This window comes from Pogoniulus pusillus, chromosome Z (assembly GCF_015220805.1).
Source record: "Pogoniulus pusillus isolate bPogPus1 chromosome Z, bPogPus1.pri, whole genome shotgun sequence".
In the NCBI taxonomy this organism is placed as follows: Eukaryota; Metazoa; Chordata; class Aves; order Piciformes; family Lybiidae; genus Pogoniulus; species Pogoniulus pusillus.
Genome location: NC_087309.1, coordinates 78149081 through 78172679, shown reverse-complemented (window position 1 = coordinate 78172679; position 23599 = coordinate 78149081). Strand labels below are relative to the sequence as shown.

The 23599-nt window shown below is 40.3% G+C and overlaps 1 protein-coding gene across 5 annotated transcripts in view; it reads left to right on the top strand.

Annotated features, from left to right (window-relative positions):
* The window catches only part of CDC14B (cell division cycle 14B), a 55517-nt gene that overhangs the window by 10982 nt on the left and 20936 nt on the right, over positions 1 to 23599 (top strand). For all 5 annotated transcript variants that reach the window (XR_010309109.1, XM_064176672.1, XM_064176669.1 and 2 more), the window contains exons 4-9: positions 581 to 673; positions 11426 to 11502; positions 19796 to 19862; positions 20829 to 20891; positions 21803 to 21890; positions 22231 to 22461. Coding sequence is in view for 4 of the 5 variants with exons in the window: in XM_064176672.1 (XP_064032742.1) it covers positions 581 to 673; positions 11426 to 11502; positions 19796 to 19862; positions 20829 to 20891; positions 21803 to 21890; positions 22231 to 22461 (619 nt within the window). In the remaining variant the exon portion in view is untranslated. The remainder of the gene's footprint in view (positions 1 to 580; positions 674 to 11425; positions 11503 to 19795; positions 19863 to 20828; positions 20892 to 21802; positions 21891 to 22230; positions 22462 to 23599) is intronic.

The following is a 23599-nucleotide window of genomic DNA, read 5'->3' as shown; positions in this document are numbered from 1 at the left end:
GTCCTTTCTATTGGCAATGCCATTTCAAAGGTAGTTGGAAAAACTGTATGCGTAGCTGAGTTGAAATTTTGAGAAGTTATTTATAGTAAAATTTAAACACTTTCAAATTATTTTAGTCAAAGCATGTATTTCCCACTGGTTCTGAACCTTAAAAACAACTACCTGTCAATTTACCTAGAGTCAGATTTTCATTAAGAGTACAAAATGTCTAAATTCTGTTTTCAAAACTGTTGCAACTTTAACATGTCTGTGATGTTTTTGAGAAAACCATTTTATGTCTGCTTTTCATAAGTACCTGTCTGTTACACAGAAGTCAGAAACACTAAATACGTTTAGGGAGAAAGATTACTGTAATTAAAAATCATTTAAGCTGGATGCTGAGAAAAGTACTGGAACAGTTTAGGTAGGGATGCAGCAGAGTCTTCCACATCTTTTGAGGGATTTGTCTACAATATACTTGTCCTCTGAATACTGGTGTCTGAAGATAGATGAAGAGATCCTTGAGCTCCTCTAATTTTGTAAAAGGAGACATTAGAAATCTCAAATGCAAAATCATAATTTTGTTCATTTCTTGATACAGTCATTTTCATTGATAAGGAAGAAAATAGTTCATTATACTGGCTTTGATCAGAAAAAACAAGCAAATGCTGCATTCCTCATAGGCTCCTACACAGTAAGTATTTAAATTTTTGTATTACATCAGCTTGCTAAATGTATTCCTTTCTCCATATTCATTTTTTTAAAGAGCAAGATTAAACCAATTCTTTTCTCTCAAACAATCTTTCTACTAATGTATTTCATAATAAGGTACTACATATTAAGTTTCTGAAGTCTCTAGCAGATGTGTGAATGAAGTCATATGGTTCTGGTTTATTTCATCTCTACTGCAGTTTCTATTCTTAAGAAATAAGAGCACCACTGAAAAAAATCTTCATTAATGAATGTTTCTTTATAGTTTTCCTGTCCTTCGCACACACACACACACACACACACACTTTTTTTCTTTTTTAAACTAGAGAAGATGTATCTTGCAAAAATATATAGTTTCCCACTGCGTGTACATTTAACTGTACCTTTTTTTCTCCAGCTGCTACTTTTCTAGTGCAAGGTCAACTCTTTGGTTAACCTAAGAAGAGGAGTTAGATCCTGTGGTAGGTTTGTTGTAAAGCCTGGGAGTATACAAGGTGAATGGAAATGTACAGAGCAGGTTCTTGAGTGTAGAGGGAAGAAAGACTGCCTTTACATCACAGCTGTGTATGTTTGGTAGACAAAACTGTAGTCAAGGAATAGAATGCTGAATACTTCAGAATGAAAGATGAGAGGTACCACATACCATATTCATGTGCTGTTTAAACTTGTAACACGTCTTGGTTGTAAACATCTCTCTTTATTACTGAGCAATAAAATGAAGTGGGAACCTGTGTGTTTTTGATGTTAGAGATCTGAGGGATCAAAGTTTATGTAGCCATAGGTCATGCCCATTTATTAGCTGCAAGGTTATGCAGTACTTGCTGTGATGCTGAAAGTGTCTTTACTGCCCTTCTACATCATGCCAGAAGTCCATTTCCTGCTTCTTGGGATTTCTCTGTTGTCAATTTTTTGCAGTATTTGTTATAAATTAAGAACTAGATTTCAAAATGTCCCTCTTATAGTGGTGTAGAAATGTTGCTGTAGGCCTTTGCATTCTTTAACCACATGGAAGCTGACAACCTGAGTTTCTAAACTTGTTTGCAGTTCAGGCATTATGTTGACAAAACAATTTCAGCTTTTAGGAAAACTACCTTTTTTCCTAGTACCTTAATCACACTGGAAGCACTGAAAGTGAGAGGGGACTGACTTCATAGGATCACAGGATGTCAGGGGCTGGAGGGGAGCCAGAGACATCATCAAGTTCAACCCTGCTGCCAGACCAGGACCATACAGTCTAGCTCATGTCTATCTTATGTCACAGAAAAATGCATCTAGATGAACCTTGAAAGCCTCCAGAGAAGGAGACCCCACAGCTTCTCTGGGAAGCCTGTTCCAGTGTTCTGTGACCCTTACAGTGAAGAAGTTCCCCCTTGTGTTGAGGTGGAACCTCTTGTGCTCCAACTTACATCCATTGCTCCTTGTCCTGTCACATGGAGCAAGTGACAAGAGCCTGTACCTCACCTCCTGACCACCAGCCCTCAGATATTTATAAACCTTTCTTAAATCTCCTCTCAGTCTTCTCTTCTCCAGACTAAAAAGCCTCACCCTCTCCTCATAAGCCATGTGCTTCAGTTATCAGATGTTATTTTGAAGGAAGTGGGTTCTGCTTTTCCCTAAAATATGTGTAGTAATACTGTGCAGGAGAGCAGCTGACATTTTAAGCAGACTCTACTATATGGAAAATTAACTAATGACAAAATAATCCATTATGAAAATACTGTGGTTGACTCTGTAAAAGTATACAAGAAACCAAACACAGAATTGCATTTTGATACCTAGTAGCCCTGCCATGTTGCAGTTACAATAGACTGTTAAAGGAGAGTGCTTCTACAGATTTGAATAAAGCTGAAAGATTATTCTATATGAACGACAATGGTCCAAAGTGCATAAATTAAAACTGGAGGTTGTGGAGCTGAAGGAGTAGGCAGTTTTTTTGCTTCAGAGAGTCACAGTGGAGGAGGTGGGCATTGCAGAGTACAGAAAGATGCTGCAGATCCAGCCGTCATGGCTGACTATCCAGTGGGCGTAGGAGGGTAGTTGCAGAGAGCTGGCATACAACAGGAAGAGGCTAGTGAAACCCATCAGTGATTTTTAGAGTACAGAGACTTGTGCTTGGGTTATTGCATTGTACAGGTTGGATATTGTGGAAGTTTCCCTTAAGGATTCATGGCAAAGTGAAGCACTATGTCAGTATCAATCCCAACTGGAATAAGAGTGAGTCCATCTTGCATAATTGCAAGTCCTAGGCAGTGAGGTAGCTCTAGCTAGTTGCTGATTTTCTTTCAGGTGCAACTGACTTTGATTTGGTACTGCTTTGTCTATAAAATAGAGTCCTTCTATAAAGTAGGTTTCTTCTCAGGGCAGTGTGGGAGGGATTCCAGTGAAGAAGAATCACAGAAGAAAGACTGTGGCCCGAAGGGTTACCTTTTCTTCCCCTGACATGCTTTGATGAACTTTCATGAGGAGATAGGCTTAATTACCATGCTGGCTGCTGAAATGTTCAAACATGTATGTCCCGCATTTCTCCTTTCTGCAGGGAGAACAGAATTGTTCTCTGTAGAATCTGTTCAGAATGCACAGTAAGTACATGTCTGTATTTCCTGACTGAAAGGAAATTTACTTCTTTACTTCAATTATATGTAGGCTTAAGCATCCCCCTGTTTCTTCAGTGATCCATCCAGCTATTGGTGAAACCTCTAAGAAGTTTTATTGCAAGTTTAATTAATCAAACTGTATCCTGTTGGCAGTATTCTTCACTGCTTGAACTGTCATCGTGCTTGAAGTGTCATCATTTAATTTCTGATCCCTTTCAGTGGAAGTGGTAGATTGCTGTTGTGTTTTGTTTTCTTTGAATGTGTTCTTCTTAGATTTTGGATTTTTAGCTTCATGGTGGGTTCCCATTTCAACAGCTTACCTTAGGTTGAGTAGCTGTGTGTCAGTGCATCAAATTGGAAGAGTTAGGGCCAAGGAAGTAGAAAAGGAAAATAGCATTGGCAGAGCTAGACATGAAAATAATGCTTGCACTTGTTTGCATGTGTTTTAAGGCCTTTGATAACTTAAGCGTAGTTTTGGGTGCTAGGTGCTCTGTAGATGGAGGTGCTTTAAACTTACTTGTTTGGAATAAGAGACTTCAGAAATAGCACACACACACAGTAAGCACATATTCTTTGCAGTTTTGTTCATTTTCTAAACACAGCCACATTTTAACTGTAAAAGAATAATGAACTGTACAACTTGTTTTTCTATGGAACTTGTGTGTTCCCATAAACAATCAGTATTTTGAAGAGGGCAGTTCCCAAGCCTATGGTTTTAAGGAGTTCTTGATCTCCAATTTGTCTTCTTAAACAAAATATTTAACATGTCCTTAAAGGAGCTGGGATATATTAGCTTGGTTTAACATTTGACATCTTTTGTTTAAATATATGTGTGTGTTTGTATGTATACACCTCGTGTAGGGATATGCTTTTTAAACTACTAAGGCAATTGTGCAAGTCTTAAGTGTGGTGAAGTGTAAGTGCAGCTCTAAGTGTTCTGGTTTGTAAGCAAAGTCTGTTCTCAGTCTTTTCTTCACAGTTGATGTGTTTTAATGTTTCCCCTACTAACCTTCATCTAACTTGTCTTTCTTTCCTCTTTAGTGGAGATAGTTTCTGAACTCTTCAGGTTACACACTTCTTTCTCTCCCATCCTGCATCTTCTGCTTCCTTCCAGGTGAACTTTGATGTGACAGGACAGACTAACTCAAGCTACAGGGCTCCTCACTATGAGGTGGCTTTAAAAGTGAAGAACAAAGTTTTCAAATACATTGTTATATACATAGTTCTGGGCTAAAATATAATGGTTTTAGAGCAAATCTTAACTTTAGATCTTAATCCCTTTATTGTTCATCTTCTATTTTAATTCTGTATTTTGTGTCATTTTTGCAAATTATATACTAGATAATGGAATTAATAATATTCTGCATAGTTTAGAATAAATTTGGCACATTCTTCCACACAAAGGGCAGCCAGAACTTGGTGTGTTGAAGTTGACTGTTTATGCTTTATTTGGGTAGAAAAGGTGAGGGAAAAGAAGGGGGAGGGGATGGAACCCTTTGTTCTTCACCTTTTAAAGAAAAATTGCATTTCCTTGGAACCTGTCTGCACTGTTCAGACATTACCACTCTACCAGAGCAGCAGTGGTCTTCTGAATTGATCTCTACAGTGGCTTCTCTTGATTTTCACCAGGATTTGGCTGTGGGTGAGGAAAAGTCTGCTTCTTCCATCATTTCTCATTCTGTGTTAAGAAAATGTACCCTCTGTGCCCTGTTCACCCAATTCCCAAGCTCCCCTCTCTCCCCTTGGCTGCATTAACTTAGTAACAGTGTTTTTTTTCTCAGGCCTGGCACTAATTATGTACTTGCAGGGTGACCCTCCGAGGGTACCGCCCCATGAACTGCTGTAATTCAGGTCACCTTCTCCAGGACTCATCTCTGTACTTTGTCTATTTTATCATCTTCTTTCTTCAGGGTAAGCAGTGTTTCCTTCATCTGTTCTGATCCGTAGTACTGGGGTTTTTTTGCCTTTCAGTTTCTTAGTATCTTTCCTAGCTGTGGGCCTAATGCTGGGTAGAAGATGGAGGTTGCAGAAGCAATTAGCACTCATCTGTGTGACATTGAACTGCTCTGTTCTTACCGTGGCACGTGCATAGTTATCTCTGGTTAAGCCATGGGAAAGCAAACAAACCTGTTCAGTGGTCCAGACTGAGTGGTCATAAATGAGTAACTGCAGCAAGCACTCAGATTACAGGTGCTTAAACTGTATTTACCATCAGCCACGTTTTACTGAGAGGTGCTTGTGCTTGGCAAACAAGTGGTTGAGACAAGACAGACACAGTATTGGCCTTTCATTTAAGTAAAAGTTGCCTTGAGTGTTTTTGGCCTGTTTGTGTCCTCTAAAGGTTACCTTCTCTGAACTGTGTTTTGGAAAGGAGAATTAGTCTTCATGACAGCAGCTGTTTCTGCCATTTGTACTAGGTTTTCTTGTGACTTTTCTTACCAGACTGCTTGTCTCTATAGGGAAAGAAGGGTTGCTCTTTGTAGGTCCATCACTTACAGTGCTAGCTGGCTTTTTTAGCTGTCCTGAAGTATTGCTCTGCCCAGCTGGTCAGTTTATAGCTAATAAGGTTTTCTATACCTCTTCTCTGATGCTTAAAAGGTATTTGAAGACGTCTTACTTTTTTTTTGATGAACAAGAGAGCTGCCAGAGACAGACAGTTATTTCTTCTTTGCCACTTTTATCCATTTAGTAATCTGCTTTAATCCACTTTGTTTCTGCTAATGAAGGGACACTGGCTACATGTGCATTTCTTCAGTACACCATAAATCCATACAGGAAGCTTTTTATTTTAAAATAATTCTATTTTATTTTTCTGCATTAACCTTTTCTTCCAAGGAATGTTGCTAGGAAATTTAATGTATTAACTGACCAATCCATGGAGGATTTAATTAAATACAATTTTGAATACTTTCATACTGAAATTAGCCATGTTGTGATCTTGTGTTTGAGTCTGGTCGGAATGTTTTTCAGAGTGGCTTGGTTGTGATTATTTACAGTAATTCAGGCTATTTTGGGTGAGTGGTAGTGAAACATAACTGTATCACATAAAATTTTCTTGTAAACCATTTACAATAATCTCATCTTCTTTTAAGTCAGTGTGGTTGCTGAAATCCGTGATTTAGATAAAAACTTCAAGTGGATTTTGCAGTTAGGGTGAGCAGGTAGATAAACTTGATTGCACTAAGCACATCATAAACTTGAATTTAAAATGCCATGTACAGACTTGAGTAGATACAGTTTCTAACAGTACAGCATGTTTAAATGTCCTGTTTAATTTTCCTGAAAAAGCAACAATTTGTGTCATAGATGATTATTGTAAAAAATGTTTTGTCTTGTGTTATTACTATACTTGGCAGTCTCATGTATTGAAGGTTAAGATGCCTTTTTTCAACCACAGACTTTTCATTTTCTGCCAGGAATATTTTTCATCCTATTGTGAGTACTGTTTTCATGACTATAATGCTAATCTGACAAATAGAGCTGGTTTGAAAACACTAATTTGAATCAGACAATACTGTGGCTTGCTAAAAGAACTCTCATGCTATGCTTAATTTTAAATGCTCCTAAAGAGTGGGTTGCCTAGTCCTGCAAGCCCTTCTTTTTTTTTCAGTGAACATTTTAACATCTGTTTGACTGCAGAGCAGTGTTGGCAGTGCTTGAGTCCACCTTTCCCAGTACTCAGCACTTGGATGGTTCTTGACCATTCACACAGCTGCCTGCAGTCCCTTAATTAGAAACAGATGTCCTAAATGAAAAGGATGATTAGAGCAATGCTGATGGTTCAACTACTAATCACAATTTTTTCTGTCTGTATTTTTAGGTTTAGTAGGCTATTTTTTTGTTTGCATAAAGAAAGCAATTGTCTAGATTGTTGGTACACAAGTGGTTACGCAGTGTAATGAAACAGTATATTATTTTGGCTTGAAAGATGTCAGTTCCTTATAGTAACAGTTTTCCAGAAAAGGTTTATAAGGGATTTGTAAGGGATTTGTAAGGGATTTCAAGAGTTTTTTCTCTGTATGTGTTTATGTGTCTGTGTGCTTGTATGTAGATATACACCTGGCTGCACTTGCATATGATTGTGGGAAAATTCCAAAACAGATGCAGCTGTATTTGCAGGTCATTATTTCAGGTCTGCCAAATTTTGTCAATTTCTTTCAGAGAGCTTTGCTGCTTTTTTTTTTTCCCAAGATTTGCCTAACCTGCAGGAAGGGAACCCCTTGGGAAATGAGTATAAAATCCTAATAGGCTTCTTTCGATTTGTATGGACAAGCACTACCCCAGAAAATGCCTGCTTCTGCTAAATAACCGCTAATGTCATTGACTGAAATTTCTTTCAGTATTTCTCAACCTTTTAATAGCACTTCTTGTTGGTTGTTTTTTTTTTGGTGTTAGCATATGAAAACAACTTTATTTGTGCAGGTGTCTGTCATCTTAGAAAGCACAGCAGAAACATAACTTAAAATCAGTATCTTGACAAACTGTTTTCAGCCGTTACATATTGCTGGAGGTTATGTCTTTTCCCATTTCCTCTCCTTCTCTTCATGAATTAAAAAATATATCTTTATTTTGCTGTTCATTAGACCAACATTTCCATTTCCTTTGTTTCTGAAACTGCAGTTCTGTTTAATGCATTTGAAAGTCCTTTTTTTCTTGCTAATGTTCTGTCTACAGCAGGCTCTTGTGGTCACTATTGGCTTTCTCTCTCATTTACTAGCTGTCTTTAGTTCTTCGTTAATATAAGTTAATATAATTTCATTGCAGCATCAAGAGCTTTATCTCTAGAAGCCAGCAAGGGGAAAGAACAAGCTGTGCTTTCTAGACGTAAAGCTCTTGATGCTCCAATGAAATTATATTAACTTATCCATTGTTTCCATTATATGGCCTATCCCTGGAATGTTCATCTCTCCGCTATGTCTGAGCTAGAAGATCAGCTCAAACGACCGCAATCTGCTCACTTCACTTTGGTTCACTTCATGGAGTAAGCAGTCCAGGAGAAATCCTAACAAATAATGGGTCTTATGTCCAGAGGGACAGACTGGAACTAGATTTTGAGGTTAAAAGCTGCTGCAAATGTGTAGTGCTTGTGTCAGATCTTTAGTGCTAGCCTTCAGTCTGTATACATGTTTCTGGTGACCCACAGTACTTCCCAAATGCAGATGTGGTCCATGCTTCCTTGATATCTGTTGCCTACCTAGACTTTCTGCTGCCTCCCTAACTCCTTCAGTCTTACCTTTTCTCGTATCTGGAATGTGGTGCACCCACAATGTGAACCCAGGCTCACCCTTGTTCAGCCTCCGTCCACTGTTCCTGGCATTCAGCATTTAAAGCTGGATGCTCTCTTGAAGTTTAAGCTGTGACAGAAACTGATCCTATCTCCATTTTTACTGTCATGGCTTCTTGTGTTGTGTTACTGCCAGGATACTTTCCTTATGAACTAAGTATCTTTTTATGGTCTTTCCCATTTGGTGTGGAGGCTGAATGTCATTCTTTCCCTTTTGGAGCACACCACGCCACTGCACCTGTCAAGATACCTTCATAACAACCTAAAATTTGTTCTCACTTTTCTTTGAGAGCATCATCTGACCATTTCATCAACTGCTGTCTCTGAAACTCTTCACAAGTTTTGTCCTGTATGTGTAGTATTGTCACAGCTGAAATGTAGCAGTCTCTCTGTTTCAGAAAATTCTGAGGAGTCCAACTTGAAGAGCTTTCTTCTTCAGTGAATATATTCTGTGTAATGCATTTTTTTGCTTAGTAGCTTGTCCACACCATATTCTTGCACCATATTTTTTTGTATGTGTTGAGCAATTGTAGATACTGGATTTTGTGTCAAAATCAGGTTAACTTTTGCAAGTGCTTGTACAACTGTGTTAAGGAAAATCCATACACGTGCATGTATGTTAAAATATTTTGTTGCTACTTCACTGGTAATGTACTTTCAGAAATTGGATCTGTGTTTATGAACTAACATGTTTCATCACACAGTAATGTTACTTAGACTTACTTTAGTGCAACGCTTGCATTTGCCTCTTGCAAACAAATGCTTCTGCATTGAAGATTGCTTTCTTTAAGAAGCTGGTAAAAGCTCAGTTGAGATATGAAAGAAATCTGTGGCTTTTCTGAGCTACATGTGCTTACAGGATTAGGTAGTATTAGCTGCATTTCTGTTTGCCTGTTCTGCAAGTAGTATTCTCTGTATATTAGGCATATAGCACTGAATCCCAAGTGGTTTTTTTCAGGTCACTCATTTCTGGCTACAAACTGGTTTTGCTGTTTCATTACCTTCTGTTTGCTAGTGCTGTTTCACATCTCTGTTTTGTAAGTTTTTCTGGGTCAGGGTTCATTTCTGGTAAGCAAGCACTACTGGATTTGTATGGTTTCTAGCAGTATGTGTTGACTGTGCTGCAAGATGCAAAGTATGATGGTATCAAAGCACAGAAATTGAAATTTCTTGGAGCATAACTTTTATATTTGGTTCAGGCAATGAATACGCTTGCAGAATAGAAAGTGAATCCTGGTTTCTGAGGAGCAGCTATTCAGTAACATTTTGGGGGCCTTTTAAGTGTCTTTTTTATTCTGGGTGTGTGCTTCCAAATATAAATGCAGAAGTCACATACCCTTTCACAGCGAAAGCACACACACAAAGAACATGCAGTTTTCATTGCTTAAGTAAACTGCTTAAACAAGGCAGACGTTTTTTTCTTTGTGCTAATTACACAGGAAGAGTGCTCAGAAAATACCAAGGTAATCAAATCATAGCGAAAATAAAAAGCATCACCTGTTGCTGTGTACATTTTATCTCTCTGCTTAGGATATGTTTCCAACTAGATTTGTTTGGGGTTTTATTAGCAACATCTGCTCTACCTCTCATTCTAACCTCACAAGAATGTGTGTGTGGGTGTGTGGAGGGAGGATGTTGAGGGTATGTTAAGCCATTTGTTCAAACTGGCTTTGCAACAGCATCAAAGAAATTTGAAAGGCAATGCCAACTTAAAAAAAATGTCAAAAGCAAAAGGAACTAAAAAGGCCACCTTAGATTTTTGGAGGGTGTTTAATTAAGATTCTTATTTTCAGAAAAGCTCTGAGGAAAAATGTCATTAATGTGAGAAATTCAAATAATTTTACTGGATGTTAATGGGGAAAAGAAAAAACAACCAAGCAGCCAAAAAAAAACAAACAACCACCAAACCACAAAGCTATATAGTGCTAAATACAGTTTTAAAGTGTTAACCTGAAATTAGAGAATGTTGACTTAAAGCTGCTAATAACAGGCAGTCATTAATATCTCTTAGCTCTGCTGGGTGTTTGGTGGTATTGGAAGACATGATTTGGGTAAAAGGAGTTTTACAGTATTCTTTCAGGAGACCTTAGTTTTAGAGGCTATCCAAGAGGGATCAGGCATGTCATAGTGGAAGACTGTATGGATATTTGTTGTGAGCTGGTCCTTTGTGAATTCTTCACTGAGTGTTTTTATCAGTAGAAAGTTTGATATGTAGTTCCTCAAGTGTGTTGCTTAATTTCATTCTTAGGATTTTGCTTCTGAGGCTACATGGGGTTTTTTTTTTTGCTTTATGACATCTGGATTTAGTTACTCTATACTGTCTTGCCAGTGCAAAGGAGGAAGTACAGGATTTGGAGTAATGCAAATGAAATGCTGTAGGAAAATCAAAACATACATGAATTACTGTTTTAATCTTGTCTGCTGAGTGTACGCAGTGTTTTGTAGACCAAATGATTCAGAGCTTTGCTGATTCTCTGTGGGTTTCTGTGTTTTGATTTACATCTTAAAGCTTAATTAAAAAAAAAAAATCTACAGACTGTTCCAGCAGAGTTGCAGTAAAAGCACAGAAGAATCTACGCATGGAGAAGCTTTTTCACTGTAGCCTATAGCTGAACAACTCTGCACAGATCTATAAATTTTGTTTGAAAATATATATTCCTCTAGGCTGACCTGTATTTTATATTATTGTTGATGTAGTTTTCATTGTTGCACACTTGCATACATTTATTCTTGATGCCACTCTTTCCAAGCACTAGGATAATTAGTTATGCCTTCTGAAGTAAACAAGTAACTTGAGATTGTTAATACCAATCTTAAAATAATATTTGTTATTTTCTGTCTTTTTTCACACAAATAGATAATATACCTGAGAGAATCCCCAGAAGATGTCTACAGGCTTTTATTGGCTGGAAGTGTTTCATATCTTCCTTTCAGGTAAATAATGTGTTAGAACTTTTCTGTGCTTCGATGTTTTGAAGAATAATGTAGCATGTATTAGTACTAGCTGGGTTTTGGGTTTTACTGTTGATTTTTTTCAGAGTTTTTTTGTTTGATAGTTTTGGGTTTTGATTTTTTTTTTCCTTTTCCTGATAGAGTCATTCAGGTTGGAAAAGACCCCTGAGATCATCAAGTCCAACCATTAACCCTACTCTACAAAGTTTACCCCTAAACTGTATCTCTAAGCACCACATCTAAACAGTCTTTGAACACATCCAGGGATGGTAACTCAACTATCTCACTGGGTAGCCTATTCCAATGTCTGACCACTCTTTCTGTGAAAAGAATTTTATATTACATTGCTTAATTTAGCAAACAAAGCTGATCCATAATGCAGAGGAACAACTTCTTACAGTTTCTTAGTTTCTTCCAAAGAAGAGTTTATGAAAAGTTGAACTAAACTAACATTCCTTTAGCAGCTGCTACTATATGTTGAAGAGAGTGGCCAAAATGCTTTTTAGGAGGCAAGTTTATCATCCCTATATGTTGTTACAGGATGATTTATTCAATTCTTGCTTGTGTATGTTTTTTAGCTCTTCACAATGGCTTTTGATGATTTGAATTTCAGTTACTTTCCCTTTTGATGATTTGAATTTCAGTTACTTTCCCTCTGCCACCACTGCAGTGGTGCTTTTGCATAAGTCTGCTATCCCATTTCTCATTTATAATTTCTGGTTTTATATTCCCAGAAGAACAAAAATCCTCCAGATTGCAAGGTTTCTAAGTACTGAGATTCATAAAGATGTATTTGGGTGATGGAGATAGTGGCTTTAAATTCAGGTTATAAGCCCTGCCCAAATTCCCAGACCATCACTTCAACAACACTACTAAAAGACTCACAGTATCACAGAATGGTAGGTCTTGGAAGGGACCTCCAAACAGCACCTAGTCCAAATCCCCTGCTAAAGCGGGCTCACCTAGATCAGGTTGCACAGGAATTCATCCGGGTGGGTTTTGGAAGTCCCCAAAGAAGGAGACTCTATAGCCTCTCTGTGCAGCCTGTTCAGTGCTTCATCATCCTCGAAGTAAAGAATTTTTTCCTTAAGTGAAATCTCCTGTCTTCTAGTTTGTAGCTGTTGCCTCTTATACTAACACTGTCCACCACTAAAGGAGCTTAGCCCCATCATCATGACCTCCACATCTTAGGTATTTTCATGCTTTTTTAAGATCTCCTCTCAGTCTTGTCATTTCCAGAATAAAGAGAGCCAGGTCCTTCAGTCTCTTCAGTCTTCTAATCATCTTCATGACTTTCCACTGGACTCTCTCCAGTAGGTCCTTGTCCCTGGGGTGAGCCCAAACTCACCAGTGCAGATTAGAGGGTGAGTGGAACCTTTCTCGACCTGCTGGCCACACTTTTCTTAATGCATGCTAGAATACCATTGACTTTCTTGGCCACAAGGGTGCATTTCTGGCACATGGCAAACTTGTCCACCAGCACTCTCAGGTCCTTTTCTGCAGAGCTGTTTTACAGTAGGTCAACTCCCTAATCTGTACTGGTGTTTGGGGTTATTCCTCCCCATGTGTAGAACTCTACACTTGCCCTTGTTGAGCTTCAAGAGGTTCCTATTTGCCCAGCTCTCCAGCACATCTAGGTCTCACTGGGTTGCAGCACTAAATTCTGATGTGTCAGCCACTGCTCCTAGTTTTGTATCATCAGCAAACTTGCTGAGAGTACACGGTCCCTTCATCCAGGTCATGGATGAGTATGTTGAACAAGACTAGATCCAGCATTGGACCCCTGGGGAACACCACTAGTCCCAGCTAGACTCTGTGTCACTGATCCCAACCCTCTGTGCTTTCTCATTCAGACAGTTCTCAATCCCTGTACACTCATCTCCCTGTACACTCATCTAGCACACACTTCCTAAGCTTACCTTTGAGGATCTTACAAAAGATAGTGTTAAAGGCCTTCCTGAAGTCGAGAGGGAGCACATCGACTGCTCTTCCCTCACCTGTCCCACTGGCCACACTGTCATAGAAGGCTGTCAGCTTGGTCAGACATGGTTTTAACTTCATGAATCCATGCTGACTGTCCTGGTAATCTTCTTTTCTTCTACGTGCTTAGACATGACCTCCAGAATGAACTATTCAACCACTTTTCCAGGGATGGAGGTGGGTGGCCTGTAGTTTCCTGGGTCATCCTTCATGCCCCTTTTGAAGACTGGTTTTCTAATCCTCAGGGACCATCCCTGTTCTCCATGATCTTTCAAATGTTACAGAAAGTGGTTTATAAATAACATTAACCAGCTCCTTCAGCATTCCTGAGTGCATCCCGCCAGGGCTTATGGATTTGTGAGTGTCCGGCTTGTCTATATCATCTCTAACCCAGTCCTCCTTGACTAAGGGAGAGTCTGCCTTCCTCCAGATTGTCTCTGTTACCTTCAGGGACTGGGATTCCTGAGGATCAGCCTTACCAGTAAAGACTGAAAAAAAGAAGGCATTCAGTAACTCCATGTTCTCTGTATCCTCTGTCACCAGGTCACCCACCTCACCCAGCAGCAGGCCACATTTTGCCTGCTGTTTCTTTTTCTGCTGAGGTACTTGGGGAAGTTTCTCTTGTTATTTTTTACATCTTTTGTCAGACTGAATTCCAGGAAAACCCTCAGCTTTCCTCATTGAATCCCTGCAGTGTTCCTGTATTCCTTCCAAGTGGCCAGTTCTTTTTTTCCACATACTCTGAACATTCTTCTTCCATTTGAGTTTTTCCAGAAGCTCATTTCTTATCCATACATGTATCTCGCCTCCTTGGCTTGATTTCTTACTCATGGGCATGCACTGCTTTTGAGCTTGGAGGAAGTGGTGCTTGGATATTAACCAGAAATGTAAAGATGTGTTACATAATAAGATTTACTGAGAGCTGCCTTCTCAACGTGTGTCCAGCCTCTGTGTTAAAGAATACAACGTGCTGAAGTTCCATGCATCCTTCTTGGGTTTACTAGTGCAATCAAACTCTGAAAAAGGAGAAGTCTGGATCACATTAATGATCAGCTGAGATTTTAGTCTAGGTTCTGTTCCATTCAGCTCTTCATCTCTGCAAAAATCAGTACCTTGTCACAAAATAGTAAAATGTCAGTCCAGTACTTGCTGCTAATGGTCATTATCAACACAAAAACTTTTGTTAGCAAGAATCAAAAAACATTCTTTTTTCACTTATAAAATGACAGAATCACAGTGAGGTTAGAAAGGACCTCTGGAGGTCCTCTGGTCCAGCCTCCCTGTATACCATATTCTGGCATCCTAGAACAGGCTGACTAGGATCATGTCCAGATGTCTTTTGAATATCTCCAAGGATGGAGATTATGCAGCCTTTCAGGACAATCTCTTCCAGTGCTCCATCACACTTGGAGTGAAAAAGTGTTTCCTGATGTTCAGAGGAAACCTTCTGTGTTCAGTTTGTACCCATTGTCTCTGGATCTGTCAGTGGACACTGCTGAAAGAGCCTGGCTCTGTCTGCTTTACACCCTTCCTTCAGGTATTTATATACATTGATAAGGCTGGTTCTGAGTCTTCTCCATATTGAACAGTCCTGGCTCTCTCAGCCTTCCCTTCTGAAGCAGAGGCTCCAATCTCTTGACTCATCTGTGTGGCCCTGTACTGAACTCTTTCTAGTATGTCTGTATCCCACTTGCAGTAAGGAGCCCAGAACTGGGTACAGCATGACCTCAGCAGTGCTGAGGAAAGGGAAAGAATCACTGCCACCAACCTTCTGACAAAACTGCTTAATGCAGCCTAGGATCCCACTAGGCTTTATCACAGGGCACATCACTAACTCATGTTCAACTTGCTGTCCATCAGGACTCCGGGAAAGCTGTTTTCCAGCTGGACAGCCTGCACTGATGCCTAGGGTTCTTCCTCCTCAACAGAAATTTACACTTGTTGAGCTTGATGAGGCTTTCCTCAGCCCACTTCTGCAACCCGTAAAGATTCCTCTGGGTGGCAGCATGACCCTCTGGATTATCAGCCACTCCTCCCAGCAGACTTGCTGAGGAAACTGGATTTCTTCATCGGTATCATTGGAGTACCTCTCTAAGTCCTGTCCTTCAGCCACTCTTTGTGCAACTGACCACCACCTTCTGGGCCTGGTGATTCAGCCAGTTTTCAGTCCACCTCTCTGCTTGACCTGGCTTGTCTACAAGGATCTTGCAAAGACAGCGTCGAAGACTTTACTGAATTTCAGGTAGACACTATCTACTGGTCTCCCCTCATGTTCATCGTAGAAGTTTATCACACTAGTCAGGCATGACTTTGCCTTGGTGAATCCATACTGACTATTTTTCATTATTTTCTTGTCTTTCATGTGCCTGGAAATTATTTCCAGAATTAGCTGCTCCAACACTTTCTGGGGATTGAAATAGCACTAACACACCTATAATTCCCTGGGACTCCTTCTTTCCTTTCTTGAAGCTGAGAGTGGCTTTTGCTTTCCTCCAGACTTTGCACATTTCTTCCAGTTGCCATGACTGATCAGAGAATTCTGACAATATCTGTGCAATGGCCTCAGCCAGCTCCCTCAGCACTCTTGGACGAATCCCATCAGCACCCATGGACCTAGGCATGTTCTGTTTGCAGAACTGTTTCCTGGCCTTATCCTCTTCCACCAAGAGTACATCTTCCAGCCTTCCTTCCTTGTTTCTGTGACCTGAGATTCCTGATAGTGCTAGTGAAAACTGAAGGAAAGGTGGCATACAGCACTTCAGCCATTTCCACGTGCTGTGTAACCAGGTACCATATTTCACTGAGCAATCATCTTCCCTATTCTTCCTTGACAGTGTACTTACAGAAGGTCTTCATGTTTTCTTTGACATCTCTGGCTAGAATCAATTCCGTCTGGGCTTTCACTTTCTTGACTTGATCCTTGGATGCTTGAACAATGGCTTTGTCCCTTCTAAGTTACCTGTTCTTTACCTGAGTTGAGTTCTGTTATTTTCTTCTCCTGCAGAGTTTTTATTCCTTGCTCGTCTTTCATACTGATTCATTAGAGAGGAAAAGGATAACAAACAAGTTGCAGAGGGAGCCATCCAGAGTCTTCCGAAGTTTGTCCTCTCAGTTGACATCAACCATGATATATTTGCTCTTTTGAGACATTAATGGTTCTCCTCTGATGAGGGCTTCACGGTCTCAAAAGAAGATGTTCTGCAAACCCATAGTATTCTTTGATGTAGATTCAGTTTAAATGAATTTTGTGACCGTATTATTCCTGTAGAATGCTTACTCAACAATGCTTATGGGGTGTAACAGTGGACACATACTGAGAACATGCTGTTCTTGGATGCACAGTATCTTTTAAATTGTTGTTGAAAGAAGAGGTTTCAATGAAAAACAGTTTCTCCTGGTCTTTAAGTATAAATTACTTTATGCATCTTAAGGAAAGACTTTTAATACATCTACAAAAATATCGTGACCGTTTTGGTAAGAAGATGCTGTTTGTGTATGCATAGAGTGCATGTGCACAGCATCTTTTAAATTGGCTGTGTGGCCATCCAGCCAAACCTGGACAGACTGGAGAGCTGGGCATAGAGGAACCAAATGAGGTTCAACAAGAACAAGTGCAGAGGCCTGCATCTGGGGAGGAATAACAAACTCCACCAGTACAGGCTGGGAGGTGATCTGCTGGAAAGCAGTCCTGTGGAAAGGGACCTGGGGGTCCTGGTGGATAACAAATTATGCATGGGACAGCAGTGTGCCCTTGTGGCCAAGAAGGCCAGTGGGATCCTGGGGTGTGTCCAGCAGATCATGGCAGGTTCTTCTCCCCCTCTACTCTGCCCTGGTGAGACCTCATCTTGAACTCTGTGTTAAGTTTTGGGCTCCCCAGTTTAAGAAGGACAGGGATCTCCTGGAGAGGTGTTGGAGTTTAAGTTAGTGGAGCGCTATGGGAAAATGACTCTTTGTTCACCAATATGGTTAGATGGTCAAATCCCCTTTATTTCCGTGATACAGTGACTTATATGCATTCTAGCAAGAGGCGTGCTCCACCAAGATTGGTTACAGTCAGAGGGTCCAGGGTTACTTGTAAGGAGGCATAGATAGGTCAGCATACCATAACATTCAAAGGGTCAGCCTCTGGGGCTGGCTAAACTCTGCCCACCTGCAGCTGCACTCCACCCCCTGCAGCTGCATGTGGGGGGAAGCCACCCTGTGCCTGCTATCTAAGCTCCCAGGATAGATTCAAGATCTTCCCAGCACGGGTTGCTCATGTTTATTAATTTTGTGTGCTTCTGCTAACAAGAATTTCTCCAACAGAGAGGGTCCAGCGGAGGGTTACAAGGATGATTAGGGGACAGGAGGGCACGGCTTATGAGGAGAGGCTGAGGGACCTGGGGCTTTTTAGTCTGGAGAAAAGAAGACTCAGAAGAGATTTAGTAAATGTTTATAAGCATCTGAAGGCTGTCCAGGACCAGGGGAACAGGCTCTTTTCACCTGCTCCCTGTGATAGGACAAGGAGCAATGGGTGTAAGTTGCAGCAAAACAGGTTCTGCCTCAACACAAGGGGGAACTTCTTTTCTGTAAGGGTTCCAGAGCACTGGAACAGGCTCCCCAGCGAGGTCGTGGAGTCTCCTTCTCTGGAGCCTTTCAAGACCTGTCTGGATGTGTTTCTCTGTGATCTGTGTTAGATAGTATTGCCCTGCTCTGGCAGGGGAGCTGGACTTGATGATCTCTGTGGGTCCCTTCCAAACCCTAACATCCTATGGCTAAGCTGTCAGCCCATGGCTTGGATGGCAAGACTCTGTGCTGGGTTAGGAACTGGCTGGAGGGCCAGACCCAGAGAGTGGTGGTCAATGGTGCCACATCCAGCTGGTGGCCAGTCACCAGTGGTGTCCCTCAGGGATCTGTGCTGGGCCCCATCCTCTTTAACATCTTCATAGATGATCTGGATGAGGGCATGGAGTCAGTCATCAGCAAGTTTGCAGATGACACCAAGCTGGGGGCAGATGTGACTGAGTTGGAAGGCAGAAGGGCTCTGCAGCGGGACCTTGACCGCCTGGACAGATGGGCAGAGTCCAAGGGGATGGAGTTCAATAGCTCCAAGTGCAGGGTGCTGCACTTTGGCCACAACAACCCCATGCAGAGATACAGGCTGGGGTCAGAGTGGCTGGAGAGCAGCCAGACAGAGAGGGATCTGGGGGTGCTGATTGATACCCGCCTGAACATGAGCCAGCAGTGTGCCCAGGTGGCCAAGAGAGCCAATGGCATCCTGGCCTGCATCAGGAATGGTGTGGTCAGCAGGAGCAGGGAGGTCATTCTGCCCTTGTACTCTGCACTGGTTAGACCACACCTTGAGTACTGTGTTCAGTTCTGGGCCCTCCAGTTTAGAAGGGACGTTGAGATGCTTGAGCATGTCCAGAGGAGGGCGACGAGGCTGGTGAGAGGCCTTGAGCACAAGCCCTACGAGGAGAGGCTGATGGAGCTGGGATTGTTTAGCCTGGAGAAGAGGAGGCTCAGGGGTGACCTTATTGCTGTCTACAACTACCTGAGGGGTGGTTGTGGCCAGGAGGAGGTTGCTCTCTTCTCTCAGGTGGCCAGCGCCAGAACAAGAGGACACAGCCTCAGGCTGCGCCAGGGGAGATTTAGGCTCGAGGTGAGGAGAAAGTTCTTCACTGAGAGAGTCATTGGACACTGGAATGGGCTGCCCGGGGAGGTGGTGGAGTCGCCGTCCCTGGGGCTGTTCAAGGCAGGATTGGACGTGGCACTTGGTGCCATGGTCTAGCCTTGGGCTCTGTGGTAAAGGGTTGGACTTGATGATCTGTGAGGTCTCTTCCAACCCTGATGATACTGTGATACTGTGATGATCCTACGGAGTTTGAAGAAAAGAATTTGCAGTGTATTAGGATCTGACTTTCTCGAAAGTGTACTTCAGATCAGATTGTTCTGGGAGTGTATGTTAGACCATGATACCGATGTAGGCATGAGCTTTTGCCAGAAGGAGTTTGTGCTGTTTGTTCTTTTTCTGACGTGAGCACTGAAACATGCGAGTTTCAGCGTTCATGTCCGAATCTGAACACGTCAGCTGTAACAAAACTGTTACTGCATCATCTCTTGGATCATCTGTTAACTCATTTGATTTTGTTATGGTAAGGTGCAAGGTGGAGAAAATAATTTGACATAATTGTTTTAGTTCTAGTAATAATAATCCCGAAGTGCTTTTTTTAAAAGTTGTCTAGAGAAATATCTTCAGTTGCTTTTACCTGGATTAAAATGGTATTTTTACTATTTTTGTCGTCCTGTCTTACAGGGATGCTTCCTTTGGTACTTGCAGCTTTCATCTGACATTGCTGGACTGTTTTCATGCAATAAACAAGGTCAGTAAGACAGTGTATTTCATGTTGCAAAAGGTCAGCTAAGTGTTGCTCAGCAGAAAAAGGACATCTTAGGAGGATAGGATCCAATTAGAGCTATGTAGCAGCAAATTTTAACTGATTGTTGACTGGCTTCTTATGTTTTATGCATTGTAACAACACTTCCAGATACAGGTCCCATAGAAGCTGACCAACATCTTGTATAATCAACTGGAGACAGAGAGAATTCTGAGTTTTATTTATGTTATCTTTCAAGATAGCATTCATGTCTCTAATCACTAAGAGTTGTATGATAGGTTATTATACACACCCCTGGTCTTAACAGTGTAGACCGATTATAGCCTTTGAAAGTGATTTTGGATTAGTTAGTGATACTTTTCAGGCAATTGCAGCACCTGCTAATGGCTTTTATTTCCTTTTGCTTTTGCAATACAAGTAGAACAAATATTAAGAGGCAGGTGTTCGTCTTTAATTAGAAATTATGATGATCTAGTGTGTCATAGTAATACAGTGCTGAAGTGGCACTGCAGAATAACTTAAAATCAGTTAAGATTCTAGCATTGTGGTGAGAGTGAATAGCGTTCACACAAAAAAAAAATGCAATCCTTGAATGCATAATTTAGAATGTACTCTTAACTTCATTAGGTAACTTCTGCCATTAAAAAAAAAAGTTCTATGCATCTAGCAGTAACGAGAAGACTGAGTGCTTCTGTAGTGTGTAGTTTTGTAGTGATTAGATGAAAACAGAAAAAAGTTTATTTGGCTTGCTTGTCTAACTTTACTTAAAATGTACAGATACGGTTTGAACTAAGACTGATTTGATCTGATCTGTAGTTCTTTTCAAATTTATGAAGAAATTTCTGAACTAGTACAACAGGTATTAATGGGCTTTCAGTAACCTTAAAGAGTGGTAAATTGCCACCACTGAAAAGGTGTTTTCTTTCTTAAAATCTGTGTTCTGAATTTTAGGCTTTGCAGTATGGATTCCTGGATTTCAACACATTTGATGTAAATGAATATGAGCATTATGAAGTAAGTGTTCAGTATCAGACATCTGATTTGTTCTCTGTTATTAATGCTAAGACGATTGTTTGTAATATATGCTATTCTTTTTGTAGTTTGAGGATCCATTTCTTCTTTGTCTCTTTAAACTTTGCTTGTTAAATAAAGGTGCACAGTCAAAGAGAGAGTATTAAAATTCAGATTTAGGCACAGTCACCTTCAAACATGGGAGGGAAGCAGAAAGCAAAATGGATATGAATACTTTTTTCCAGTATTATTCAAGTTCTGGAAGATGATCAGTGAGTGGGAATTCAGACACCTTTTAGAGGTCGTGCACATTCTTGAGCAGTCTTTATAAGAAACTTGAGGGCATACAAGTCCAAGTCTAACTGAATTCTGGAAAGGAATTGAAGTATGCATCTGTAAACACATGGCAAAGATGTAATAACGCTCTTTGATATAAAGAAGGAAGCAGGGCTGGGAAATTCCAAGCCTGTAAAATTCACTTTGGGGTATGGGAACCTAACGTGGCAGTGAATGACTTTACTGACTATATACAGCCTTTGAAATTAAAAGCTGCCGGTTATCTGTACAAAGAAAATTAAGTGTTCTTAGAATTTAAAAATACATTATTTAAATTGTGAACAAAGATAAAGCAAAGATTATAATGTAGAAACCTGTTAAAAAATTAAGAAACGTTAAGTTACCCTTTATCTGAAGGGCATCAGTCGTGTTGTTCTAAAACCGATTTAGAAAGAGAACAAGGCAAGGAAAGTGCTAAGAGCACCTGGCATTCTCCCAACAGAACAAAAGGCAGGTGACTAACATAAATTCCACTGGCAACATTTTCTATCACTTCTTTCTAGCATGTATTTTGAAACAATAAGAAAAAAGCATGAAAATACAGGGATAATGATAAACCAAGCATTTTCTCTTGACAGAGAGCAGAAAATGGAGATTTTAACTGGATAATACCAAACAAATTCATTGCCTTCAGTGGACCTCATTCAAGAAGTAAAATTGAAAATGGTATGCTTAAAAAAGGAGGTGGGGGACACAAGCCCACTGCTTTCTTAGCTGATTGTTACCAGTAAGAAGACACTTTAACGATTGTTCTTCAAACAGTGTGTTTTTCCCTTGACTCTTTTTCTTTTATAAGAACCCTGGCAATACAATTTAATGCTTGGTTTAGTTGTATCTGACCTAGGTGATTATAGTAAAATTGCACTTTTGGTTAGTCTGTTTCTTTATGTTGAACATGAGTTCTGTTTTGAAAGTGTTCTCATCTCTTGCATTTGAATCTTTGGTTATTTCTGCGGTTAGAGCCTTACTCTCTTCATTTGTTTGTTTGTTTCTTTTTTTACACTAGGCTATCCTCACCATGCTCCAGAGGCTTATTTCCCATACTTCAGGAAACATAAGGTCACTACTATAATACGCCTTAACAGAAAACTGTATGATGCCAAACGATTCACAGATGCTGGATTTGAGCATTTTGACCTCTTCTTTGCTGATGGAAGCACACCTAGTGATACTATAGTTAAATCATTTCTAAATATTTGTGAAAATGCAGAAGGTGTTATAGCTGTTCACTGCAAAGGTATTGTGTAAAAACAATTTCTATTACAAATGATACTTATAGTGACAGTTCCTGAGGTAGTTTGCACTATAATTCTGCTACGTTTTTGCCAAAAGGCAACTTTTTCATACAGATTGTCTCTGTGCTTCTGTTATTTACTTTGTGTCCTAATTTTTTTTTTAAGTTCCAGAAAAACATTGTCTGCTGTTTCCAAGATAGAGACTAGGTAAAGTGAGCTTGCAAGTATTAACAGCTCTTTCTGCTAGAAAGCATTAGCACTTCCAAAGGACGATTTTACACATGAATTTGAAGCCCTGGCAAGTTTTCTAGGTCTTTCTGAAAATACAGTTAAGCATACCAAATCAGAAACTTTTGAAAGTATCAGTGCAGCTTTCTGAGGAGATTCCTCATGAAGTACAGGTGTTAGTTCAGAACTACAGAAATCTTTGTTCTTCAGAAACCCTTTACCTTAGCCACATTAGACACACTCTCAACAGCTGTTCCTCTACAGTTAAACTGCCAAGGAAAAGATATTCAGAGCATGCCCAATGCAGCTAGTATAAAGGTATAGTTTTATGTAAACCTAGAGGAACTGTTTCACTTCCCACACCATCTTTGATCATCTGTAAGGCATCTGTTTTACACAAAACTTTCCTTACTGTTACACCTGGCAATGCTGTGATTGGAGGAGAAAGGCCTTTTCTTAACCCTATTACACGGGACTTGCAAAGACTGTATTTTTGTTCCTGGATCTGCAATCCATTTGCCACATGTGTAACAGGATTCTGCTGTAAAGTGAAAACATCAGTACAAAAAAGCATTTTGACTGTTGGGAAACAAGTGCATAGCCTTACTAGATGATAAATTTGGACATATCACTGAATTGGTTATGCCTGAATGTTGAATATCGGCAGCACAAGTGCTTTGTTTTCATTCAAATAAAGATGTTGTTTGATAATTATCATACCAGTGCTGTCTAGTCTACCTTATGTTCCTCAGCCTCCTCTTACTGTTGAGAAAAAATGGAATGCTGTAGCTTGTTCTAAGGCAAGGCAAGGCAAGTGCTTTATGGCTGTCTCAGCTGTTGGGCTGTGCTGAAGGTTTTGCACTGGCATTGATCAGTTGGTTGTTAAATGAGCAAATATTATGTGTGGTTTGA